The sequence below is a fragment of the Mastomys coucha genome, unplaced genomic scaffold, assembly GCF_008632895.1.
Source record: "Mastomys coucha isolate ucsf_1 unplaced genomic scaffold, UCSF_Mcou_1 pScaffold20, whole genome shotgun sequence".
In the NCBI taxonomy this organism is placed as follows: Eukaryota; Metazoa; Chordata; class Mammalia; order Rodentia; family Muridae; genus Mastomys; species Mastomys coucha.
The window spans coordinates 76,976,821-77,004,573 of record NW_022196903.1 but is presented as its reverse complement, the minus strand read 5'-3'; the positions used below and the strand labels follow the sequence as shown (position 1 = coordinate 77,004,573).

General features: G+C 45.7%; 1 protein-coding gene across 3 annotated transcripts; it reads left to right on the top strand.

The window, feature by feature from the left end:
• Positions 1-107: 107 nt before the first annotated feature.
• Positions 108-27,753, top strand: Dguok (deoxyguanosine kinase). 3 transcript variants are annotated; one of them, XM_031382312.1, is made up of 7 exons: positions 108-323; positions 11,771-11,883; positions 17,393-17,580; positions 20,836-20,983; positions 26,530-26,645; positions 27,042-27,141; positions 27,534-27,753. In XM_031382312.1, the coding sequence occupies exons 1-7, from the start codon at positions 182-184 to the stop codon at positions 27,558-27,560; spliced, it is 834 nt and encodes a 277-aa protein (XP_031238172.1). In that variant the 5' UTR covers positions 108-181; the 3' UTR covers positions 27,561-27,753. The 3 variants fall into 3 exon arrangements, with proteins under 3 accessions (XP_031238172.1, XP_031238170.1, XP_031238171.1); XM_031382310.1 differs by lacking the exon at positions 27,534-27,753 and having other exon boundaries at positions 27,042-27,527; XM_031382311.1 differs by lacking the exons at positions 11,771-11,883; positions 27,534-27,753 and having other exon boundaries at positions 162-323; positions 27,042-27,527.

Genomic DNA, 27,753 nt, shown 5'->3' with positions numbered 1-27,753 from the left:
CCCCATCATCCCTGCAAATGTCGCGAGAACAGAGCAGTTCCTGAGGCCTCACCCCCGCAGGGAGCTAAAACCAGCCGCTTCCTGCCTGCCAGCCCTCTGACGTAAGAGGCGCGCTGGAGCAGCTTTACCGCAGGCGGAAGTGCTCTCGGCGGAAGTGCCCGCCTTGCTAAGCTTGGGTAGGATGGCTGCAGGTCGGTTCCTCCTGCGTCGACTCCGAGCGTCTTTCCGTTCCCGGCTTCGGAACGCGCTCGTGGACGCGCCACACGCCAGGGGCATGCATGACGGGCGCAGCCCCCGAAGGCTCTGCATTGAAGGCAACATCGGTAAGGGCCAGAAAGTGGCTGTCGAGCCTTGGCCTCCGCCGAGTAGGTGACTGAGAGGCTGGGAAGAGAAGCTGGCCTCTAGTCCTGCCCCGCCCTGCCCACCTGACCCCCTTTCCACTGCCACCGCCAGACCTGCCGGTTCTGCTTGTCAGGCCTTTCTCCCACAGTGCACCATGGGGTTTTGATCTGGGAGACATTGGGCCTCAGTACCCGCCCACCTGCTCACCCACGGGGACGTAAAAGCCTGACGTAGGCTTTAGATAGCCCCAGAATTATACTGGTTTACTGGCATGTTTCATTCGCTAGAAATAGACGCGACAGTGTGCCGCTCGTTTTCCTAAAATAGCATCACCAGATTTAGCAAAAATAAAAATGAATGTCCAGTATACATAGAATTTAAGATAATTTTGGTGTGTCACATGCAGTATTTGGGACATACACTTAAAAATGAACCATTGTTTATTTAGACTCAAAAAAATTATTTTTTTTCCTGAGACAAGGTTTCTCAGTGTAACGTTGGCTATCCTGGAACTCTGTAAACCAGGCTGGCCTTGGAGCTCACAAGAGATCCGCTTGCCTGCGCCTCTTTTGTGCTGGGATTAAGAGGATGTACCATCACCACCTTGCTTAGATCAATTCTTAACAGATTCCATTTTCACTATTTTGATGTGCCCCCGTGTTAATTGCACCATAAATCACTATGGTGGTGTTCTCTTGTTTTGAAACAGACACTGTGGAGCCCTAGCTGGCTCCGACCTTGCTATTTAGACCAAGCTGGGCTCAAACTCACAGAAAGTTGCCTGCCTCATTAGGAAAGGTCTCACTTTTTTTTTCTTTTCTTTTCTTTTTATTAGATGTTTTCTTTATTTACAATATCTCCTTTCCCAGGCTCCCCTCCAAAAGAAAAAAGAAAAATAATATAAAATAAGAAAAAAAATAAAAATTAAAAAAACTCCAAAACTAAAACAATCCCCTGTTCCCTCCCCCCTCCCCCTGCTCACCACCCCACCCTCTTCCACTTCCCCTACACTGGGGCATAGAACCTTCACAGGGCCAAGGTCCTCTCCTCCCCATTGATGACTTGGCCATCCTCTGCTACATTTGCTGCTGGAGCCATGAGCCCTCCCATGTGTATTCTTTGGTTGGTGGTTTAGTCCCTAGGAGCTCTGAGGATACTAGTTAGTTCATATTGTTGTTCCTCTTGTGGGGCTGCAAACCCTTCAGTTCCTTGGGCCCTTTCTCTAGCTCCTTCACTGGGGAGCCTGTACTCAGTCCAAGATCTCACTTTTTAAATTTAGAAATAAATATTTACTATATATTTTGTTACAAGTAACCCAGTGTCTTAAAAAAACAAACAAACAAACAAAAAAAGCAACATGGGAGCAAAATGGTTCAACTCAGTGTTGCTGAACTCTGAGAGTACTTAGCTCTGCACAGACCCTGACTCATAATGGCATCAGCAGGTATGGGGTGTGCAAGACATTCCAGCAGCAAATAGTTTCTTATTTTATTCATTCAACAAGTCACCCTTTGAGTATCTCCTCTGTGCTGGCACTGTGGCCCTGAGGATACAGCCATGAGCAGACCAAGTAAAAATTCTGCACTTGTGGAGTTTTAATAGGGAATGATACCTAATAAAAGTACAGAAATTAAGCAGGGTAAATAAACAGTGTATTAGATATTGATGAGTAAGATGAGAGATTGAGGATGATTGTCTTCCAAATATAGTAATCAGCAAGTACCTTGCTGGTGAGGGGATGCTCGATCAATAACCTGAATAATGTGAGGAAGTGAACCATGTGAGTAGCTGACCAACATTATTCCAGGCAGAGCAAATCAGAAAGCCTGGGGATAGAATGGTGTGTTCAGTGAGCAGAAGGGACCCCATTTCCGCTGAAGTAGAGTCACCAAGGAGGGCAGTGGAGGAGATGATCAGGTGGACAGAGGAGGACTGGGTTGTATAGATCCCAAGACAATCATGGGTTGTTATTTATTTATTTATTTCAAATTTAGTCTCTTATATTACATCCCAATGGCAGTTTCCCTCCCTCCTCTCCTCCCAGCCGTTCCCTCCACCACCCCCCATCCACTCTTCTGTTTCTCACCAGAAAAGGGCAGGCCTCTCATTGATATAACCAACACCATCATGGGTTTCTAACCTGAGACAGGAAGCCATTCAATGGTTTGAGGTGTTGAGAAACAAAAGCTTCACCTGCCCTGTGCATCGGAAGTGGAAGGTGTCATTGGAAAGCCATTGCAGTATAACAGGCTAAGCTTGGGCCCAGGTGAAAGTTAGATTTTAAGGTAGGCCAGTGGGACCTGGTGATAGATGAGGTGTGTATCCTGGAGGAGCCAGTGATGACCTCAGTCATCTTTACTTGAACAGCTTGGAAGACTTAATATGGATTGTTTTCTAATGTGTATTTGTTTACTTAGTTATGTTATTATGGAATCTTGTGCATGCTAGCCAAGTGTTCTGGCACAGAAGTCCATCCCCCGTTCCTTTTTATTTTTTTAAGTCATGTCTGTGTGTGAGAATGTGCATGTGAGTGCAGGAAGAGTTACAGGTGTTTGTGAGCCACTGATATGGGCACTGGGAACAAAGCTCGAGTCTTCTGGAAGAGCAGGAAACACTGTCACCTGCTAAGCCATGACTGTGAGCTTTCCTTTTATTGCCTTCCCACATCAAAATCTTGCTTACAAAGTTCAGGCTGGCCTTGAACTCCCTATGTAGCTCCAAACTAATCTTGAACATACATCCTCTGCCTCCACCTCCTCGGTTCTGGAATTACACACTCAGTTTAGATTGTCTTAAATGGAGAAGTGTGGGAAGAACAGATTGTGTTAGTGGTTTCAAGAGTTGGTTTTAAGCATACTGGGTTTTGATGTGGCTATTGGCTAGCCAGGTAGATGTGTTGAGTAAGCTCTTGGGTGTGTGAGTAGAGGATGCTGAGCTAGATGTATATAGAAGTGGTATTTAAAGCCAGGAGACTGTATTGAAGGAGAAGACTGAGGACCTTGATATTTAAGGTTATTTTTCGTTCTGTGAAAGATTGAAGCACATTAGTAAATCATTTTTTAAAAAATGGTCTAGTCAAGAGGGGAAACTGGCTGGGTAGTAATTAATCCTAGCACTCAGGAAGCAGAGAGGCAGATCTCTGAGTTTGAGGCCAGCCTGGGCTACAGAGTAAGTTTCAGGTCAGCTATGGCTACACAGAGAAACCCTGCCTTGGAAAAAAGGGGGTGGGGAGAGGTAGTGACTCAGGAGACAGTTACCGGAATGCATCTTTTTACAATTTTTATTATATTTATTGACTCCATGCCATGGCTCCTATACAGAGAGTACCAGCATTCATCTCTTTCCACTTCCTTCTTGGTATGAAAAGCTGCCTGCTTATCCTCCTGATGCTGAGAGTTTCCCACCAAGATGGACTCAAACTGAGCCAAAAAACAAACAAACAAACCCTCCTTCCCAATTGTTTCAGTTGTCCAGTAGTTTGCTACCATAACAAGAAAACTAGTGGGTGAACACTGCCTTAGGAGGTTTGCAAAGGACAGCTGGCCAGATGCTGGTGAGCCTGTGGATACTACTTCATCCTGTTGGCAGTTGGTGGCTGCCTAAGCTACTAGAGAGCTGAAGTCAGTGTGTGCCAGAACCAGATTCGTGTCTAGAAAGTCACAGGCTACAGTTAAGTGAATACACAAGTGCTTCATAAAGTAGACACTTCCTATGTCACATGTATTTGCAGTAGCCATAATGCCTTGTTTCTAGCTTGTCCAATGCGCAAGTAAGTAAACTGGAAAAGTCTAGAGTAAAAAACTAGTTTCCATGGCTGTTGAAGTTGAAGGAGGAAAGATGATACAGGCTTGAATGGAGGGAGAAAGAAGGGACAGTTGAAAGGGTAATCAGGAATTGAGAGTGCCTGGACTTCGTGACTGCCTGCCTGGAGGTTAGCAGAGGAGGAGGATGCTCAGGTTTATAGTTTGCATTCTGACTCAGGAGGCAGAGGATGAGATAAAGGAAGAAATGTTCTGGGGAGGTAAAAGTGATGCACTTTGTCTGAGTAATCTGCAAGACACACAGAGGAGATCCCGAACTGACTTGACTGAGTACCAAGACTTAAGATGGGACCAAGTTCAGGCATGGAGCTGGTTACAGGTGGGGATAGGTAAAGCCTTGGAGGTGCTGCAGAGTGACCTGGGAGACTGCATCTGCCTTGGCTCTAATCCCCAGTTGCTTCCCTCACCACACACTCAGATGACAGCTCCCACACTGAGCTCCTCATCCTGTGTGGGCTGGCAGAGCTTCCTACCCATGACTGTATGCGTTTGAGTGCTGCTGAGCTTGCTAACATGTTCAGTACCTTCCCTGGGTCGGAGCCACCAGTGCCCCGCTCATCTCTGTGTTGCCCTGCCGTTGCGCTCATGTGGTGACTGTCAGGGTCCTGTCCTGGCACATTTATGTGGAAGTTTATGTCATCGGCACACAGGAAAGGGAATGGCTTCCAGTGTGATCCTGAAAACAGGCATAGTGTATGACTGCAGTTCAAAGCTTGGCACCCACAGCTGAAGATCCAAACAATACTCTTTTAGTTCTGTTCATCACTAGGTGTGTCCCTCACTGCTTCCTGGATCCCAGTTGAAGTGCAGGTTGCCATATGAGATAACTATCGACAGGTCATCTCACCCCATTCCTGGACCTACTGTGAGAAGGGGAGACAGTAAGTTCCTCCCTTCTGGAGACTTGGGTGTAAGGCAGCACAGGGCTTTGCTAAAGGCATATTGCTCCTGCATTAGAAATAGGTATCTTATGCACACTGTCATGTCTTTCCTTTGTATCAAGCTTTAAAAAAAAATGAGCAAAGAACCTGGTGGGGAACAACCTAATTCCAATACTGGATCTTGGGTTCTCTTGTCTCTGCAACTCACCTCATTCTTATCCCCCCAGTTCTATTCTTAGTACCTGGCTAGGCACCCAGCATAGGAAGGGAGAAAGGTACAGTCTGTCTTCATAGAGTGAGCTCCCAGCCTGCTCGTGACAGAGGAGTGAGCAAATGATTACAGTCTAATACCTTGGTAAACTAGAGCAGGCAGTAATTAACTCTGCCTGGGGATGAAGTGGAGCTGGACAGAGTTCAAGGAGGCTTCAGAGAGTGACAGTGGTCAGATGAGTCAGGACAGCCACAGCGGAGGAGGGGAGCACCAGCAGGCAGGCCCATTCCTGCAGAAAGGCTGAGTTCACAGTCATGCTCTGAGCTGTAAGGAATAGTTTCCCATGAAAAGAAAGGAAGAAACTAAATAAACTGTATTAAGTTTCTTTCGCACTTCTGTCTGATTTGGTAAGTTTTCCCAGAAATGTTTTTAGGATTAGAACCTTTATGATCCTGGGTTTAGTCTTAGGGCTGGAGAAGGTCCTTGAGGGCAGAACTCAGCCCGCTTCATTGCTTTAGCTACAGTGCGACTTAGGGAGGTGCTCCAAGGGCTTCTCCTGCATGGATGGACACAGCAGCCAATGCAGTTCCTCACATAAAGACTCGATTTTCTTGGGAAGAATTTTTTTAATTTGCCAGGTTTATATTTACTACCAGTAATTGACATCAGTTAAGGCTTTTCACATTGAGCCTTTTCCCCTCACATTTTCCATCTTAATTGAGGAAAAGAAAATGATGGGCATTTTAATTTCACCTTTAATCCCAGTACTCAGGAGCAGAGGCAAACAGATTTCTAAATTCAAAGCCAGCTTGGTCTATAGGAAGAGTTCCAAGACAGCAGGGCTACCCAGAGAAACCACACACATCCCAAAAAGAAAGACAGTAGGAAATGCCCAGAGGTAACCATATATTTTAAAAGTCCTGTGAGATGCCAGTATATTACATTTAAAATAATAGAAAATATTATATCTGAGGCAGTAGGTCTCTTTCTGTTACCACTGCATTGTAGCATAATTAGCTATGACAAGCATGAAGTTTATTTAAAAGTTTGTGCAAAGAAAAAGCCATGGCTTGGAAAGGTAAACACAACAGGACTGCATCTAGCTTGTGGATAGTCATCCTCAAGTTTAAAAAACTCAGAAAAAACTCAGCCGGGCAGTGGTGACTCACGCCTTTAATCCCAGCGCTTGGGAGGCAGAGGCAGGCAGATTTCTGAGTTCAAGGCCAGCCTGGTCTACAGAATAAGTTCCAGGACAACCAGGGCTATACAGAGAAACCCTGTCTTGAAAAACCATAAAAAAAGGGCTGGAGAGATGGCTCAGTGGTTAAGAGCACTGACTGTTCTTCTGAAGGTCCTGAGTTCAAATCCCACAACAACATGGTTTCTCACAACCATCTATAACAAGACCTGACACCCTCTTCTGGCATGTCTGAAGACAGCTACAGTATACTTACATATAATAAATAAATCTTTAAAAAAAAATTAAGATTTAAAAAAAAAAAACTCACATGTTCAAGTTCTTTCCATATAATCAAACTAGAGTACACCAACAGCTATGGCTCTAAAGACTTGTTGCACCTTGAGAGGTGGGATACCCAAGAAAGACAACAAATCTAATGACAGGAAGATCTGAGTTATGCTAAGTCTAAGATTTAAGGAAAAAAAATTATCTGAAGGGAGGCTGGCTGTAGACATGTGTATTCTTGTCATTAGAAGGCCTCTGTGACAGTCGAGAACCAAACCCCCATGAAGCCTCTGAGAACACTTTTAAGACTTTTATCTTTAAAGATTTTGTTTTTAATTATGTATATGCAAGTATGTCTGTGTAGGGCTATGTGCACCTGCATGCGATACTTGTTGAGACCAGGAGAGGGCGTCTGATCCCCTGGAACTGGAGTTACAGACTTTTGTGAGCTGTCCAGTGTTATCAGGTCCTCTGGAAGAATAGTAGCTATCACAACACTGGAAAGTTACACCATCTCCACATTTTATTTAAATATGTAACCTTGTATTATTGAAGTGATTGTTCCACATGTGTGGGTGGTGCCAGTTACAGCTCAGTTCTAGTGGCATTTACTCACCTCAGTGTGGGTGAGCATTCATTCAGGAAATGCTACCCTATAGCAAATTACCCAGGCTATTCCAGCCCTAGTAACATGCACAGCATAGCTCTCAGAACCTTCCATCACTGTTTACTGTCTCTCTGTGCTGAGGTTGGCTTCTGATTACTATTCTTGCCTTCTAGAAGCCTTAGAATTGTGCACAGAAATGATTGTTCCAGTAATTGGAAGTGTAGGTTCCCATTGGATTTGTCAGCATCCCAGGTTGAGCAGAGTTCTGATGCCCTGAGATGGACTGATAGTACCTGGTCCCAGCTAGGAAGCTGGTGCTCCTGACCTCCATCTGTCACTTTGAAAGCTGCAAGCAGGCCTAATGGTCATTTATTTCTAATCAGCAGAGCAACTGCCTTCATCTATTTTGTTTTATTTATTTACTGTTCGTGTGAAACCGTCTCGCTCTGAAGCTGGGCTATCTTGGAGCACGCTCTGTAGCCCAGGCTGTTGTCCAGCTTTCTGTAGTTATACTCTTCTCTTGACCTCCCAGTTGCAAAGCTTGTAGGCACGAGCCACAATGCCTTGCCTTTTCATAATACTTGAAACAGTTTCCAGGAGCTGGCAAGATGGCTCAGTGGGTAAAGGTATTTGCTGCCAAACCCAGGGACATGAATTCGGTCCCCAGGGACTCAGATGGTACAAGGAGAGACAGCACTTCTGCAAGTTGTCTTCTGTCCTCTGTCATGGCACACAGAGTAAATAAATATTACTTTAATTGCTTAAATAACTTTTTACCCTAAACATAAGAACTGTCTTTCAAACTTACTGAACAACCTATACTCTAGGTATTAGCTACTAGGCCATATATTTTAAACTGGGGCCTACTCAGCACAGGCAGGTTTGAAAAATCTGTACCTCATCCAGCTTCGAACTCACCAACGTAGTAGGAATTGGGAGCTAACTAGAGAAGTCACTGACACTTAAGGTGAGATGTTATTTGGGAAAGGAAGGATTAAGCCACTAGCCTGGAGCTTCCAGGGAAGGGAAGACGTTGACTCTCCTCTGTGTGGGAAGTACAGAGGCAGAGCAAGATGAACAAGCACAAAGTTGGGTGGAGGTGGGACAGAAAAGCGTGACTGTGCAAAACTGTCCTCCTGTGCTCTGAGAGGAGTGGGGTGCAGTGTAATGAGGGACACAGATTGATGTGTGGGCTCCTGGCTGAGGCATGGGGCTCCTGAGCATTCACGCTCTTTCTTGTTTCCATTTACCTCCCCCACCCAAGAGGGTAGAACTCATTCAAGAAGGACCACTTCTGATAAAGAAGATTGAGCTTTAGAGCTCCTCTGAAGGCTTGTTCTTCCTCTCTTTGAAAGAGAGGGCTTTAGTACATAGCCTTGGCTGGCCCAGAGCTCAGCAGACCAGGTAACCTCAAACTCAAGAGATACGCCTGACTCTGCCTTCGCCTCCAGGTGCTGGGATCAGAGACGTGAACCACCACATTCAGAGTGGTCTCTCTTTGGAGGGAACTGAAATTAATGTTTTGTTTCTGGAGATAGAATGTGAGACTGGGTTTGGTTTTCTGTCCTAGCAGAGCCCCATCTTCCACCTAGAGAAACAGTTGTCATTGTAGTGATGGAGCTGTATCTAGAACACCAGAAAGCATTAGGTAGCCCAGTTGAGAGGTATCAGTGTCAGCAACAGCTTCACACAAGAGGCTATGTGAGCAAACCCTGAAAGGTTGAGTTAGGAGTTGACCAGGTGTGGAGAGAGCATGCTCTAGCAAATGAGGAAGTAGTACAGTCACACTATGAGGAGAGATCATGATGACTGCAGTTATAAGGAGGTAGGGCCAGTAACAAAGCTGAGATATGAGAGGGTCACATATGATATGTAGATCTTACTAGATATTTATATAGCATATCCAGACTGTACTTAGAGGCTTGAATTTGAGGGGGGCCAGTTCAAGACAGGGTTTCTCTGTGCATTCCTGGCTGTCCTGGAATGAACTCTGATATCCACCTGCCTCTACTTCCTAAGTGCTAGGATCAAAGGCATCTGCCACCACTACTGTGCTGGATGTTGGCTTGAATTTTATCACAAGGCACCTCCTGCCAACTCTGACTACCTGAGTTCAATTCTCAGAACCCACGGGAAAGGAGAGAAGTAGCTCCTATAATTGGCTTCTGACCTCCATATGCCCACCAGTTTGCAAACAAATAAATAAATATAATTTCACAATTCAAGGCTGTTGAGATGGCTTAGGAAGTAAAGGTGCCTGCTATCAAGCCTGATGACCTACCTGAGTTTGATCCCCAGGACCCACATAAAGAGATCCAATTCCCATAAGTTGTCCTCTGAACACCACATATATACCATGGCATGCTACCTCACCCCCATGTGGTGAAAGAATATATATACTTTTTTGTTGTTGATGAAAAGCAAAAGGATTTTGGTTTTGAGACAGTGTCTGTCTTAGGGTTTTACTGCTGTGAACAGACACCATGACCAAGGCAACTCTTATAAGGACAACATTTAATTGGGGCTGGCTTACAGGTTCAGAGGTCCAGTCCATTATCATCAAGACAGGAACATGGCAGTGACCAGGCAGGCATGGTGCAGGAGGAGCTGAGAGTTCTACATCTTGGTCTGAAGGCTGCTAGTGGGAGATTGGCTTCCAGGCAGCTAGAACAAGGGTATTAAAGGGCACGCCTACAGTGATGGCACCTACTCCATCAAGGCCACACTTCCTGATAGTGCCACTCCTTGGCCCAAACACATACAAACCATCACAGTGTCTTATTATGTATCCAAATTGGCCTCATATTCACTGTCTAGCCACCACTGGCCTCAAATTCATGAACTTCTCCAGCATTCCTGGGTACTGGGATTACAGTGTAACAGTCCTGACAGGATTTTAAGCTGTTCTTCACATGCAGTGCAGGTGCAGTGTGGAGAAGGTTCAGAGAACAAAGCTGGAGTCAAAGAGGCCAGGGATGCAGAGGATCTGGTCCTGAGTGTGGAGGTGCAAACAGAAAAAGGACAAACAAGGAACAGTTAGAAATACAGTCAAAAGGCCTTGGGGCCTCTGGAGGTCTGGCAGAGGGCGTTCTGACAGGAGTGGATGCTACCATCCTCTAGGTCTAGAGGATGGGACACTCCACCTGGTGGATTGGACAGCATTTATTTGGGGACTACACTGACTCTGATCTGTGCATGGGATGTCCAGAAGATTCTGCCCACCAGGAGCTTGGGCCAGATGGGCCAGATGGAGGTGTAAATGGAAATAGATGATCTTATTGGTGTGGGACTAGGTTGGTTCCACCTCCTTGCTCTCAGCTGTTCTGCTCACTTTCGCTTTGGCCCATTTTTACATAGCTCTTGGCACAGTCTTTAAAAGCTGAGGAGGAGTCAGAGGGATGGGTTCAATTCCCAGCACCCCCACGTTGACTCACAGTCATCCAGAACTCCAGTGCCAGGAGATCTGACTCTTTCTTCTGATCTCTGAGCAGCAGGCACACAGGTGGTGCACAGGCCACATGCACACAGGCAAAGACACTCATACACTGAGTAAAAATAACAAAAAGCTGAGAAGGACTCTTGTCATTTCCCTGCTGAAACCCATTGCTTCTGATGTACCTCTGCCCAGAGAGGTCATATCTGTGTGGCCTGTGGAGCTGCTCGTCATCACTGCTATCTGCCTAGGCACCCCAGTATTAACCACTCTTCTCCCGCACTCTGTACTACATCCCTGCCAGCTACTTCTGGGGCTGCAGCCATCTCTTGCTTGCCTCTCCCTGGCCTGGGTTCATACTGCTCCCACGTGTGGGTTATCCTTCCCCCACCCTCAGCCCAACTGCTCAGGGCTTCCTTTGGGGCTTCTTCAGACAACATTTCTTCAAAGGAACCTTTTCCAACCCCCTGAGCTGCATCCAAAATATCCTGCATTTTCCTTTCTCAGCACAGCATGATTTATCAGTAACTTCCTGTGTGTTTGGTTAGTGCCCTTCATCCAGTCCTCTGAGGATAAAATTCATCCAGTGTTTTATTGCCCTCATACTCCAGGGCTTGACAATCCCAAACACAAGTTAGCTCTCCATGGTGTTGGTTAGGTTTGTTGAATGAGTGAGGCTCATAACGATTTTTCCTTCAACTTAAAATTCCTACGGTCACAGCTCAAGCTTCATAGCTACCTTTTGCCTACTTTTGAAAGTTCTGTTACTCTGCCTCTGGGAGGTTGGCTCATTAAAGCTGCAGCCTAAATCCTAAGGTCATGTCTGCTCCCTGTTGCCTGTGCTCACTGTGATAGCTGCTTAGCTGCCCAAGCCACCACCAAGCTGACAGTGGCTTGTACAACTGCCAAATTTGAAGCTCCCATGAGGTGGGCAGTCGAGGCAGAGGTTAGTGGCTGCCTCCTTCACCTGGATTTGGGAAGCATCCCAACATGTGCCATTTGCATTGCAGCTGTGGGCAAGTCCACCTTTGTGAAGTTACTCATGAAAACTCACCCAGAGTGGCAGGTGGCTACAGAACCTATAGCAACATGGCAGAATATCCAAGCTGCTGACACCCAAAAAGTAAGTGTTCAGCTCTGGGTGGGGGGGTGAGGGGGGCTGGGTAGTTGGCAGACATGCAAGCAGTCTAATTGGAGTAATTTAATTTACTCTGAGGACATGAAGTAGCCCAGCTTGTCTCCTTTTTAAAATAGCTTCATTCTAGAAAGCAGGCCACAGAGGATATGACTTGTTTGAATATGTTTAGTTTTGATTTTTGTGGCTTCTGTATGTCTGTGCAAGCGCCTGCCTCCTGTCTTTGTGGTTTCCCAAGCATGCCCAGCCATCCAGGCTTTTGAAAATGAATGTTGTCATTCCTACCCTTAAGTATTTATATTGTTATTATGAAACTGGCTGGCAGGACTAATAGTCAATGAGGACATCTTAGATGTGGGAAGGGACCTTACTGAGCATCTGGTCACCCTATGAGTCAACGCAGAGACAATAGCTTACGTTTTTAAGACACATGCTCAGTGCCAAGCCTCTTCCAAGCTGGACCAACCTGACATGTCTCACTCATACCTCACAGCTCAGCCCCAGTGTCAGGTCTGCTGCTTCTGCCAAGGCCATAGGCTTGGCTTCAAGCCTGACCACATAAGTGTGAGTGGGGAAGGCTCAGTTGGACAAAAGCTTAGAATAGCTGCAGGAGTGGCAGTGTGTGCTGCTGGCCTCGTGAACTGCAGATACCTGGAGCTCGTGTTGAGTGACTCAAGCCCTGTTTTAGTCACTAATGTGTTGACCCGCATTGGGCCCTATGACTTGGACTCACTGGTTCAGAGTCTTTTGCCTTTTTAAGCCTTAGCATTTTTGTGCTACAGCAGCCCCTGTGTACAGTTGAGGAGGCTAAGAGGACTTTCTCTCTTCAGATCTAATTCTTCAGAATCCCTCAAGGTTCCCTCCAGGCCGTTTTCTGTTTTGAAGCCACTTTGTGTGAGTGCTGTGCTGCTTAGTTCATTCTTTTCCACTCAGTTTATCAAGAGCCCAGGCAGGCTCTCACCGGCGCTCTGTGTGGGAGAGCTCCTTAGAGTGGGATCTGGTGCCAGGGCTGCTACTCCAGTCCAAAGTGATACAGCCTATGTGACCACATACTATGCTTGCTGATCGGAAGCATGTTTCTCCAGTTGTCTGTTCATATGCTTGTATCTATGTATGCAGTTGTAAATTTGTAAAATTTTCCATTAGAAACAAAGTATAATATCTTTTTCTGAGTATGCCAGAGGTAAGTGGTGACATTTTAAAATATGCTTACAAAGTCTTTGCTACTCCACCGTAGGAGTTATGGAGCTGAGTTCTCCAAACCCTGGCTGCTCTTAACCACTGAACCACCTTTCCAGTCCTCTATTTATTTGTTTTTTGGAGACAGGGCCTTTTGTAGCCTAGGCTACCTTGAGCTCTTAGTCTTCCTGCTTTCAAACCTCCCAAGCACCAGGACTGTGGCATGGGCCACTACACCCTGCACCACACTTGGCTTCTATATGTGGGTCTGGGAATCGACTCAGGTCCTCATCCTTAGAAAGCAAACATTTCACCAGTTGAGCCGTTTCCTCAGCCTTCCTTTTGTTTTTCTTTTCTTTCTTTCTTTTTGTTGGTAGGGATGAGAGAGTATGGTGGAGTAGATATATTTTATATACCATAGTGCATATACTATAGGTAAAGTCTCAAGGGTTAAGAGATCAGAGGACTACTGTCAGGAGTCACTTCTCTCCTTCCAACACATAGGTCCTTGGGATTAAACTAAGGCTGGAAGGCAGCAGGTTCCTTTACCATCCCGAAGCCTCCAATAGCTCAAGATTTTAAAAATATCCTCCTATATTTCTTTCTGCTATATGTGAATTTTAAAAGTTGTAAGACTCGCTGTGTGGTGGTGGTGCATGCCTTTAGTCCCAGCACTTGGGAGGCAGAAGCAGGTGGATTTCTGAGTTCGAGGCCAGCCTGGTCTACAGAGTGAGTTCCAAGACAGCCAGGGCTACACAGAGAAACCCTGTCTTCAAAAAACAAAAACAAAACAAAACAAAACAAAAAGTTGTAAGACTCTAACGTGTGGGGTGTGTGTGTGTGTGTGTGTGTGTGTGTGTGTGTGTTAGGTGTGCTTGCCTGTGCACTTGGATGGAGAGGTCATCAGGTGTCTGACTCTTTGACTCTCCACCTTACTCTCCTAAGACAGAAAGAACCTCTCAACGAGCCAGGAGCTAGGCTGGAGGCCATCACTGCAGTGACCCTCTTGTCCCCACCTCACAGTGCTGAGGTAGTGGCTCACATGCATCCTTGCCCAACTATGTACCTAGGTGTTGAGGGTCTGAACTCGGGTTCTCATGTTTGCCATCAAGCAGTTTGACCCATCAATCCATTTCCATGGCCTCTATATTTTTTTATTTATTTTTGTTTTATTTTATATGTATGAGCATTTTGTCTATATGTATGCCTACATACCATATTCATGCCTTGTGCCCACAGAGGCCAGAAGAGAGCACTAGATCTTCTAGAACTGAAGTTACTGATGGTTGTGAGCTGCCATGGGAATGCTAGGAGTAAAACCTGAGTCTACTAGAAGAGCAACAAATGCTGTTCACTGAGCCACCTCTCCAGCCGTTCTCTTTGTTAAACTGTTGGTTATCTGATTGCCCCAGGTGCTCTTAGTTATCTCATTCCTAAGTGGATATGTACTGCATTGTTATTGATGTTCTATTCATCCTCCTCTTCTCAAACTCCTGATAGATACCGTGTTGTTATTGATGCTCAGCCTCATCTTTTTTTTTTAAAAAAAAAGATTTATTGTTATATGTGTAAGTACACTGTAGTTGTCTTCAGACGCACCAGAAGAGGGCATCAGATCTCATTACAGGTGGTTGTGAGCCACCATGTGGTTGCTGGGATTTGAACTCAGAACCTTTGGAAGAGCAGTCAGCACTCATAACCGCTGAGCCATCTCTCCATCCCCATCCTCATCTTCTTGAACTCCTAATACTGTTTTGATAAAGCAGTTGATTGTATTTGACTAGTGTGACTCAATTCCTTTTGTTTGTTTGTTTGTTTGTTTTCAAGACAGGGTTTCTCTGTATAGCCCTGGCTGTCCTGGAACTCACTCTGTAGACCAGGCTGGCCTCAAACTCAGAAATCTGGAGCTGGTGAGATGGCTCAGTAGGTAAGAGCACCAATTGCTCTTCCAAAGGTCATGAGTTCAAATCCTAGCAACCACATGGTAGCTCACAGCCACCTGTAATGAGATCTGACACCCTCTTCTGGTGCGTCTGAAGACAGCTACAGTATACTTATAATAAATAAATAAATAAATAAATAAATAATCTTAAAAAAAAACCCTCAGAAATCCACCTGCCTCTGCCTCCCAAGTGCTAGGATTAAAGGTGTGTGCCACCACTGCCCAGCGTGGCTCAATTCTTATATGGAGTCCTTTGCTCAGCCTTTTAGACATAGTAGTTGCCTCTGCCTGGAATCAATTAGAAGAGTTTTCCAGTTTTCATGATTCATCTCTGTCTTCCTGCTTGCTTTGGTAGAGCTTGTAGGAGGGTGGACACTGTTCTTTCCTACCGTTGGTGACACTCCCTCTAATGTCAGTGCCCAGTCCTCTGTTACTCCTTGTCTAGAACCTGGAGGGATCTCCCCTTCTAGTACCCACTTTTTATCAATAGCAAATGTTCAGTTTTCTTCATAAATCATCTTAGCACCCCTCTTACCATGAGATAATCGTGGCCGATGCTGCTTTTCTTCTTAAAGGCAAGGTCTCATTATGTAAATCAGGATGGTCTGGAATTTGGTAACCCTGGCTGGCCTCAAACTCACATGGCTCCTTCAGTCTTCCATGGGTAGGATTAAAAGTGTGTACCAGCACACCTGGCTTCGTCAACTTTTTAGGAGAATATTTTATGTGTAAAGTTTGAGTGATTCATCAGTCATAAGAGGCTGCTGTTTACAGGACAGGATCAATGTAAGACATGTAAGAAAAGTGGGAATGTCTCAGGCTTAGTTTAGTTATCATTGAGGATGTAGCCCATGTTCAAATACATGGGGGATGGGGGAGAATGGGGCTGGAGGGATGGGTGGCTTGGTGGTTAAGTACGTGGGCTGTTCTTCCAGAGGACCCGAATCCAATTGTCAGCACCCATATGGCAGCTCACAACTGTGCATGTCCAGTTCCAGAGGACCTGGCACCCTCACAGAGGCAAAATACCAATGCACATAAAAATTGATAAATAAAAAATACATGGGGAAATTTGTTCCCTTCTGAATTTCAACTTTGGAAGTAAATGACAGCAGAATGTTCACAGAAAATGCAAATATTGTTCAAATGTGTCAACAAAGAGACAATAAGTGGCTGTAAAATGTAAGAGCTGGGAGATGGCTCAGTGGCTAAAGTGATGGTCACTCGAATGTAAACAGTTAATGATACTCTTTGCTAGAAACTTCTGTCAGTTCTTTACTGCATGAATGACTGAACATTTGTCACATGCCTGGCCTTATATTCTGCCCTTAATCATCCTCATTGTAAACTCCTTGAACAGTTACTGCATCTTCTTGATCTTTATAGGAGAGGTATTACAATAAAGAGGTTAGAGGAAGCCAAATTTGAGCCCCATTCTCTGTTTACTCTCCAGGGAACCTTAAACAAGTAAGTTACCTAGCCTCTCAGTGGATTTACTCCTCTGTAAAATATAATAGTGCTCATCTCAGGAAGCTGTTTGGAAGTTTAAATGAAATAACAGTTCACTAGAGTCTGAAGTGTTTCCACTTTCTTTCTCCACTCCTTACAGCACCCAGACCATGGAGCGCTTCACCACACAGGCCTTCAGTCAGCCATAATTGGATGAATGAATGAGTGAATAAGTATATGAATGAATGAATGAATGAATGAAGATACAAAGTGCTTTGCTTAAATTTTTCTTTTGCATTAACTGAGCCTAGAAAGTAAACCTGGGCCCATGGGTGTTTTACTACTTGTTGCCACCTGTACATTCACAATCCATGAGACTTCAAATTGCATTTCATGGTTCCTAGAATAAAGAAGGAATCAGGCTTTGTTTGAACAAAGTATGACCCTTCCATAAAACACAGAAGTCTGTTTAATTCATTGGATATTTAGATTCTCAAATAAGCAGTTGTTTTTTTTTTGTATCTTCCTTGAAGTTTGAGAAATAACCACAAAGTGGAATTTGAAACTCAACATTGGTATTAAAATAGGACTTGATTCAGAGGAGAATTGTAGGTGACTGCCTACAAACAGACTCCACGAGCCCAGGACTCTGTGAGTGTGTGAATTCTGTGTGTGAGTTTTGCTTTGCTTGTTCCTGTTCCAGTGAATGTGGTGTGTCATCTCCCTCTGTCAGATTCTTGTCATCAAGGACATTGTTTAAACTGAGCTGGGAGTCATATCTCTCTTCATGTTTTCAGTGAAGGGAAGTATCTATAGTTATTATTTTTACATCAAGCATTGAACTTTCTTAAGGAAGGGCAGAGGGTGGGATGTGTTGTGAACTAACTCACCTTCTACAGAATTCTCCTTGTCTGCATGCCCCCATAGGACGGCACTTGTAAAAGCCTTGGAAACCTGCTAGAAATGATGTACCAGGAGCCAGCACGGTGGTCCTACACATTCCAGACCCTTTCCTTCATGAGCCGTCTCAAAGTACAACTGGAGCCCATGCCAGGGAGACTCGTGCAGACAGAGAAGTGTGTGCGGGTCTTTGAGAGGTCCGTGTACAGTGACAGGTAAGACACCAAACACTGCCAACCACAGACACCATGCTCACAGTGGTGTAGTTTTTCTTTGCACAGTCCCTGCCCTTGGCTCACTAGTCATTGTAAAACGTCTATGTGACCAGTTGTGAACATCTTCTCAGCAAAATAGACATGCTTTCTTAGTTATAGGTGCTTTGTTGCTTGCTTAAAACAGCATTTCACCTATATCCTTGGCTGTCCTGGAACTCAGTGTCGACCAGGCTGGCCTTGTTCTCATAGGTGATCCTCCCACCTCTGCCTTCTGGGAATTGGGATTGCCATATGTACCACTATGCCTGTTGTTGTTAAGAATTACTTGGGTCAAGCAGGACAGTAAAGGCTCATGCCTTTAACCCTCTGTGAGTTCGAGGCTGCTCTACAGAGCGAGTTCCAGGACAGCCAAAGCTACACAGAGAAACCTTGTCTTGAAAAAGCACTAAAAAGCAAAATGAACAACCCCCTGGACCTTGACATTTCCTTATAAAGAAGTGGGCAGTTGGTCATACTTTGTGCCATTACCCCATCAAAGCTACTTTCATTAAAGGGGGATATTCTCAGACAGAAAGGATAACCTGGTACAAATTCTAATCTCTAGAACATTTATACTCCTTTAAAAATGTATTCCAGGAGCTGGGGGTGTGACTCAATGGTCCTTTTTGTGCCCAGAGCATGAGTTGAAACCCAGTGCTAAAGGGAGAAAGTGTCATTTCTTTATTTGTTTGGTTAGTGTAGGTTTACTGACTATCTCATCTCCTGCACTCAAAGCACCAGGCTCAGCCCCAGGGCAACACCAGAAAACACACCATTAGTCCCTGTTCCTTCAGCAAGGGTTGCATACGTGCTCACAGTGTGGTGAGTGTTCCAGAGGGCAGTCATTGCAGGAGAGAAGAAATAGGAATTTTCTGATTGAATTAACAAAGACATCAGTGTGGCTTTAGAACAAAGCTCTGGATTGCTAGGTTCTTCAGCCCTGTTCTACCTGCCGTTCCCCTTCCCCTCTCTTTACCACCACCTTCTGCCCACCACTGCCAGCTGTGGAGAACAGGGAAGTGCCTACCTCAGAAGAGCCCCTTTTATAGGCTTAGTCATTTATTTGCAAGATGTAACTTTCATCTTCTAGTTGTCTGTGGAGAAGCTGGCAGCACTTTTCAATTCTTGTCGCCTTCAGTGAGCTTTAGCTAAAACATTCTAGTCTGGACAAGGTCACTTTTGGAGTTTGCAAATTAGCTTCTTTTTGGCCTCAGAAAAACACTTCAGATGGCTTAGAGCTGTCGGCTGTTGAGTGGTAGTCACCATCCTGAGCACTTCACAAGTATGAGCGCAGTCAGCTCTGCCACGTGTTGAGAGGCAGGTATGTTCCCAAGGCAACATGGCATGTGGAAGCTGCATCTGGGATCAGACTCTGCAGAGACACAGCTTTGCAGTTTGCACGTCCCTGAGCCAGTCACACAAGAGTTTGGCTTTCATTTTTTTCAGAAGTGGCCAGTTGCTGACCATTGCCTTACATTGTTGCGGATGTAAATTGTGTTTTGTATCAAGCTTTAAAAGCAGAATTGACCCTTTTGAAGCCATGGTTTATACAGCTCTGATTTCTCAATTTACCAGATCCTCCTTTTCTTGTGGAAGTAAGCAAAGAAGGAAGTTAGTTTGATATTCAGCATTAGCCATGTTTGATCTGATTGGAAGCTAGGTTCCTGTATGCTTCAGAGGGGAGGCTGCTCTCTTGGTCCTACTGAAGTCAGCTCCAGAGCTGACACCACAGGAAGCTCATTCTCTTGCTTCTCAGATACAAAGCAGGATGGCTTAGCAGCTGAAGACTCAGCAGCTCTCACTCTGAAATGCAGTATGGAAGCATGGCTTTAGCCTGCATTCACTTGGGTTTTGTTTGGAGTCTTGCTATAGTAATGAGGAAATCTCAAAGGTTCAAGTTTCCATGCACATGCCATGGGTCTTGGCCAGTTTCCATTTCTAGAGCCCCTTTCCTTGTAGTGGGTTGCTCCATGTATAGGCTGTAGTGTGACCTGTGTAGGTTCTATTCCTCATTACAGGGCTGAACAGGATGGAAGCTGTAGTCTGAGAATTCAGATTTCCAGGGCTGGAAAGATGGTCCAGCTGTTAAGAGCATTTGCTTCTTTTCTAGAGGAGCCAAAGTTCATTCCCAACACCCACATCAAATGGCTCACAACTGCCGATAAGTCTAGCCCAGAGAATCCAGTGCCTTTTCCTGGCCCCGACAAGAACCCACATGTACTTACACAAATCAACACAGAAACATACATGCACACATAAATAATTAAAATACATTTTTTAAAACTTTTTATTGATTCTTTGTGAGTTTCACATCATGCACCTCATCCCCACTGGAGTCTGCCCCATTATATCTGCCCTCCACACTTGCAACCTTTCCTCCCAAAGAAAATAAACACACAAACAAAAAATTAACAAAACAAAGCATAGAAGTATAGAAGCTGTAGTGTGCCACAGTGTCCCACAATATACTCTCTGTCCAAACATCTTCATTGTAAATGTTCATTGCAATGAGTCATTGGTCTGGTTTGAGGTTTCTGGCTGCTATCACATCATCAATATTGGATCCTCACTGGGGTTCCTCCTGGTTATCCTGTTGCTGCCCCATGTCATGACAACCCTGCAACCCTTTTATGCACTCCAGCAGATAATGGGGTGGGCCAACTCAGATACCAGAATCTGGGTGTAGGTGGTAACTGAGCAGGTCAGCCTGCTGGCTCTTCCTCCTCTGCACCTCTAGGGTGAGCTCTCCAAACCTGCTCAGGCTAGGCCACCCAGTGCTGCCATCAGCAGGAGGCAGGGTCAGTTCTCCTCCTGTCATGCCCTCACCCACACCTCCAGAGCCAGCTCCACTGTGCTGCCTAGTCGGGCTCGGGGCCGGAACAGCTGAGCAGCTCACACTCATCAGGCCAGCTCTACTGTGTTACTCAGGCAAGGTGCAGGGCTCACTCTCCTACTCTCATGACCTTGAGGCCAGCTCTCCCAACTACTGGAGGAAGTGAGGGCCAAGGGGGCAGAGGAAATAGGGTTTTTTGGGGAGGGCAATATTTTTTAAATCAGATTATTTTTAAGGGCTGATAGGAGCTAGAATGGTTAAGTGGTTTGGATAAGCATGAAACAAGCCAGTTACTGATTTTTCTACTTTTCTCCCACTTCTGACTTTCTTCCCACTTCCCATTCTCCCTCCACCCCAAACTCCCACTCAACAATTCCAACCAGGTATATCTTTGCAAAGAATTTATTTGAAAATGGCTCCCTCAGTGACGTCGAGTGGCACATCTATCAGGATTGGCACTCCTTTCTCCTGCAGGAGTTTGCAAACCGGCTTTTGGTACACGGCTTCATCTATCTCCAGGCTTCTCCCCAGGTAACTCTGTGCCTAAAAACCTTAGCTTTCACATCATGAAACAGTAAAAGGTGAGAGGTGATGGTGGCACACACCCAGCATGGGGCACACACCCAGCATGAGGCAGGCAGATCTTGGTGAGTTAGGGACCAGCCTGGTCTGTGGATTGAGCTCCAGGACAGCCAACGCTACACAAAGAAACCCTCTCTCTCTCTCAAAAAAAAAAAAAAATCCACACTTAGTGTCTATATTGTTTGGGGGTTTGTTTTTTGTCTAAAGAACCTCAGGAAACATAAGAGATGACATCCTGCAAACTTCTGGTTTCTTGGAAGTTAGTTTCCATCCCTCAGCCAGCACAGAGAATATAGACATACACCAGTACTCCAGTATTGAGTACTCATCTCCCAGGGGTCTTCTGCAGCTATAGCTGTGGCAGTATGTACAAACGGTTGCCTGTGTATAGAAGTAACCCTATTGGTGAAGAAACGAGCTAGAACAATCTGTGCATTTTTATAGCTCAAGGTCTGCAGGTCAGACGCTCAGCTCTGTAGCCACCTGCCGTATGCACGTTTCCTTCCACTGTCGGGCCATCTGAGGCTTCAGTGGTACCTTTTGTTTTCTGACTAGGATATGAGGAAGGAAGAAATGTTTCCTTCCCTCATCCTAAATTGTTGCCCACAGTTTGGTTCTTGAGAAGTCCCTCAGGCAGGCAAACTGTAGAAGTGCCCTCTGGCTCTGATTCTGTAACTTGAACTTGGGAGCCAGCTTGGCCCATGGGATGATGTCATAACACTCCTGACAGCATTGGCCCTTGGCTCCTCCTGACTGGTAGTGACCTTGGCTAGACCCTAGAAAGCTTTCCACTGAAGGGGTCTTTGTCTGTAAAGTAGATCTCTTGAAAGACTTGTAGGGCAGGATTCCCAGTCAAGGCAAAGCATGTTTTGAGAGATATTGCTGTGAACTTTTGAGAAATACTTTGCAGGTATGATCAGATGCCAAGTATGTCCATTGTTGCAGAAAGCAAGCCAGCTGTCTGCAGGCTGGGGATGAACTTGTGGACAGAAGGGAGCCCAGGGCAGAGTCTGAGAACAAGTGAGAGAGTTCTGTTATGTCACATTGCATGGGCCCTATAGAGAGGACCAGAAGGAAGGGGCAGGAGAGGGCTTCTGAGTGTACCTGGGACTGGATTTGTGGGTTCTTGCCCTTTTTTTTTTAAATCTTTTTTAAAGGTTTTTTTTTAAGACATGGTCTCACAATGTATCTCTGGCTATTCTGGAACTCACTATGTAGCCTCAGATTCACAGACTCACAGACTCTGCCTGACCTCTGCCTCCCAGGTGCTAGGGGTCAAGGTCGTGCCCCACCGTAACCTGGCTGGCTGGCTGGCTGGCTTTCTTTCTCCCTTCCTTCCTTCTTTCTATCCTTCCTCCCTCCCTCCCTCCCTCCCTTCCTTTTTTCCTTCCCTCCTTCCCTTCCTTCCTTCCTTCCTTCCTTGCTTTCCTTCTTTCTTCTTTTTATATTTATTTATTTATTTTACATATATAAGTACACTGTAGCCCCACAAGAGGGCAATCAGATCCCATTACAGATGGTTATGAGCCACCATGTGCTTGCCAGGAATTGAACTCAGGACCTCTGAAAGCAGTCAGTGCTCTTAACCACTGAGCCATCTCTCCAGCCCCACATTTTTTTTCTAATATGACATTTACTCCTCCTTTTCTAGCAACTCCTCTTCATCTTTGTGTCTGTGTGTCCATCTGTCCGTCTGTCTGTCTGTCTCTCTCTCTCTCTCTCTCTCTCTTTCTCTCTCTCTCTCTCTCTCTCTGTGGGGGGGGGGGTGAGTCAGTCAGTCAGTCAGAGGACAACTTAGCTTCACTTCTCTCTTTCTTCCTTCCATGGATTTCAGGGATGGAATTTAAGACACCAGTCCTTCTTTGCCATTACAGGTTGCCTGCTGAGCCATCTTACCAGCCCCATCAGGATTTTGTGTATGGAGAGTACCTGAATTATAATAGAAGTTAGGTCACAGCAGGGAGTAAGAGAGTCTAGATGAACTTTCAGGTCCAAATAAAATTGAACTAGGATATTCGAAAGACTTAAGAGCTGAGAAGAGTTGTCTGTGAACTGCAGTGGTTGGGCCATCTGAGGCACACTGAGCTCTCCGTGGCCTTTCTTGCTGAGGAATAGAGGCAAATTGTAAAGGCTGGTGACTTTATAGGTCGAAAATAGCCCCTGAGTGGAAAAGAGGAGCTGCTCCCACAGAGGATGGCAGGCTGTGCTGAGACAGCTTTCCAGGGGAGAGGAGTAGAACAGAGTAGAGATGTAGGCCAAGGTAGAGGGACTCCTAAGGTGGCTGCATCAAAGGAGCAGGGATTGAAGGCTTTGGCCGGGAGAAGGAAGACTGTTAACCTAATCTATTCTGAGAGATACAGAACAGGGTGGGTTTTCTCAGAACAGGTGGGCCAGAACAACATTGCTGGGAGGAGCAGAGGAGCCAGTGGGCTGAGTCCTTCTTGGGAGTAAAATAGAGCGTCTTGACTTTTTGATTCTGTGGTATGGAGGTTTGACCCAGACCCTGGGATCCATAAAGCAATCAAGTCTCCCTTTCCTTCTGTCATTTTTTTTTTTTTGAGTTACCTTCCTTCTTAATGTCCATTCAGGGGCCTGTATGAAGTGGCAGGGTGGTGGTAGTAATAGGGTTGTCATTGGGTGCTAGTTTGTCCCTTCTTTAGAAGAGACCAATTGAAGTTTTTCATCTCATAATGAGACTTTTTGGGATTAATTTGAGATTTTAGTGCTGTTTGGATGGTGTTAGATAAAGGAACCCAGGAACGCCAAAGGATGAACAGGACACATACTGAAGCCAGTACCCAGTATATCACAGACTCCTACAGATGCTGGCTTTAGATTCTGTGAGATGGGCTCCAGGCCCTCTCTACCTATCCTTCCCTTAAAGTCAAGGAAGCTGGCAATCACAATAGTAATAATTGGAGGAAAAATGGCTGGGCTTGTGTTCCCCTCTCCCTTGGAGTCAAGAAGAGCGAGTGTGGCTGGCCATGTGATTCGGGATGCCCATCCCTGTCTGGGACAGTGAAGCTTGGACAGAGTGCTTGGGCTGCATGGGAACAAGTATAGCCTGAGCTTGAGGCTAGAGGGCGTAGTGAGCAGAGCCTTCCACAGTCACAGCCTGGCAAGTCAGGAAGCTTGGCCACAGGGTCCCTGCACTTCTCCCCACACCTGCTTCCCTTCACAGTCTAGCATATGCTCCATGTGCACTGGGATGATGTGGGGCTAGGATAAAACTGTCCCATGAATTTTAAAATAATTCATTATAATCATGTCAGCAAAGTAAGAATTATGCCAAATACTCAAAATAGGACTTTGCCTAGACTTTAGAGGGAAGAAAAGTTTGCTCAATTTAGCAAATTAATAATAAAAAGGGAAATGCTAGCTAATTTTAATAGGTTCAGGGTGGTGTCAATAGTTGTCTGTAGTCAATGGGTAATAATTATAAGTAACTGTTGCAAGAATTGTTCTGGCCTTGTGTGTATTTGAAAACATGTTGTATTATATTTTTAAAAATATTAATTTATTTTAATTCAGAAGATGTTTTTTTCTCTCAGAGGAAAAATTAAGTAACTTAGCTGAAGCTGCTTCCTTGTGGGAATGTAGCATATTAAGCTCTGAGGAGGCAGTTGAGCAGTTGTAGCAGGAAAAGCTCATGCCTTTTGCCCTGCTAATCCCGGTGCTTAGAGTTGAGTCCATAGATACGCTGGCACACAGACAGACTGCCCTGTTACATGCTCACTGTGTGTAGTAGCCAAGCATTGGAGATGGCCGAGTGCTTATTAGAGGGGCCTGGCTGAGTAGACATGCCATAAAACAGAGTACTTACTGGACTGGTTGGTCTTCTTTGTTGTTGCCTTTTTGTGATAGGTCTTAACACTCCATAGCCTAGCTGGCCTGGAACTCACAAGAAGTATTCAGGTTTCAGCCACCCAGTGCTAGATTTCTAGGTGTGAACCGTGCTAAGTGAGAACAGTAAACCACTGTTAAGTGAGGAGACAAAGCCTAAGAACAGAGTATGCAGTGTCTCTCAGTTCTCAGAAGATGGAGTCAAGAACGCATATGTGCATAGACTGCCCCAAAAGCTCAGTAGCAGTGCTGGGAGTGAGGAGAACTGAGCAGCCGGAGTCAGGAGGGTCTGGAGACCTGGGCTACAGAGCTCCAGGTCAGCCTGGAGCACACCTAGAACTACCTCAAAAAGTAAAGTCAAAGAAGATAAAACTCGGCAAGCAGGCTGGGGAAGGAAAGTGCTAAAGAGAATTTGTTTGCATAGTTTCATTTCCTTAAGGGAAAGATGGGACATGGGGGTGGGGGGAGTCCTAAGTCAGCGGGTTAATCTGCCCACACTCTGAGGACAGTTGACATTGAATAATGAAGTATTTGACCAGGCAGAAAGAGGAACAAGGGCAATTCAGGCAAAACAAACATTTGGAGCAGAGGTTTTGAAGTGTGAAGGAGCTTGGCTTGCCCGACAGGAAAGAGGCCAAATCTGGCTGAAGCCATGAGCAAGGGAGGGACTGAGGAAGTTGAGGACAAGTACTGTGGCCTTATGTGCTGTGGAAAGGAATCACAGTTCTCAGAGGCAGAGACCCTCAGATCTGCAGGTGGAGGCAGAGTGGAGCTCTGCAAAGGGGCAGGGAGGGGGGGCCTCAGTGTCAAGACCCAGGTTTCATTTCATTTTGTGTTACCTTTGACTTACGCAGATGTTTCATCTACTCCAGAGTGAGTACTTGATCGAGAGATGTTTCAAATTGCTTACTACTTTATAAGAGCGGCACTCACAAGCCAGGCACAGTGGTGCATGCCTATAATCCCATCACCTGGAAAGCTGAGGCAGGAGGATGGCAAGTTCATAACTTCTGGAAGTCTTTGGTTATGCCTGTAGCTGGTAAAGAGCCTGTGGAGCAAAGTATTTTAAGCAGGGGCACAAGAACCATAGAAGGCTGGAGTGAGGGGCAAACTGGAAGGGTAGAATGGCTTTTGGCAATCCTAATTAACGTGCCTTACCTCAGAGCAGTCTCAGCTACCTGCGGGCGGGTGGAGGATGGAGAAAGGCAGCCCACCAAAACTGCTTGCCACGCACGTGAGAGCTGACTGACTCTAAGGCCCGTGCTCTCTCCGTGCACTTCTTCACCTCTAGGAGACAGAAAGCAGCAGGCTCTTGAAGTGTCCAGATGAGAGGCATGAGCGCCAAGGCAGAGGTGAGAGGACAGGACTGCCTAGAGAGATTAGAATCTCTTGGCATCTTGATGTGCTTGGGAGGAAGAGAATGAAGGGTAGTTTCAGGCCCCCCAGTGTGGCTGGCTGGGTGGATGGTGTTTGCTATTAACCAGCTGAAGCTAATCCAAGGAAGAGCAGTCTGAGGCAGAAGTGGACAACATGGTACCAGTGCTCTAAGCAAGAGAACAAGGCAGCTGATGCAGAGTCACGGGCTGTGGTACCAGAGAGGACTCACAGACATTTTGTGTCTGAAATGTAACAGCAGGGCGATTGTCTTTTAGGTTTGTATGGAGAGACTGTACCAGAGGAGCAGAGAAGAAGAGAAAGGCATTGAGCTGGCCTATCTTAAACAGCTACATGGGCAGCACGAAGACTGGTTTATTAACAAGAGCACCAAGTAAGTATGTAACACACAGACCAAAGCCTCTGCCACCATTCTGAGCACAGCCTTAGCTCATGGCGGAACTGCAAGGGACGTGCCCAGCATCTCTCAGCTAGATGGCACATGGAGTAGAACCCATTGGTCCCAATGGGCGTCTGTTGGATTCTCTCTCCCTCCTTTCCTTCCTTCCTTTCTTTTCTCTAGATTGTACCTTATGATGAATGCTTGTCATAATTGGCTCAGGATGGAGGACTGAAATTGTTTAGAAAAATGTTCATTTTGATTGACATTTTTTTAGTGTCCTCTGTCCATCAGCCATCCACTCTACAGGTAGCTTTAGTCTGGAGACTCTGGATGGGTCTCGAAGAAGGTGAGTGACTTTACCCTAGCATTTCCCTCTTGCTGCTCCAGGCTCCACTTTGAAGCTCTGCAGCATGTGCCAGTGCTGGTGCTGAACGTCAGTGAAGATTTCTCTGAAAATGTCGCCAAACAAGAAGAGCTTATGGGACAGGTGAGCAGAGCCTCGGCTTTTCCCGGTTTCCAGTGCAGAGCTCTCATCTTCCCGGCCTCTATGTCAGGTCTTGTTGCTTTGTGCTTCAAATTGCATTTCATACTCCAAAACCCTGAGATCGTAGGCAAATCACAAATAAAATCCCCAAGTCTAAAGTGTACTGGATCAGGAAGTATCTGTCAGTTAGCTGACTCTCAGCATGTGCAGGCCAGCGGACTTCCTCCTGTAAGGTGTTCTAAAGTGGGGGACAGGAGACAACATGGGTTTTTTTCCCAGCTGCCACCCCCTGCTGTCTGACCCTGGGCAGCTCATGTTTCCTCGACTCATAAATGCTCATGGGACTGCAGTCACATACACAGACTGCAATGTACATTAGATTTCTTTTTCTGCAGGTAAACACCTTTATGAAGAACCTGTAAGCAATAAGGCGACATCTTGACTGTAGTCTAGGCTCTGACTTTCTCAGATATTGACCTGTCATTCCATCCCTTTATGCACATCCACTTGACCCCTCATGCACCCCCAATCTTGGGTGTGTGCTGTCTTTGTACTGTCATTATTTTTTTAATCTCAAGCACTTTGAAAATAAAGCTGACTTTACTATTTTTCTAA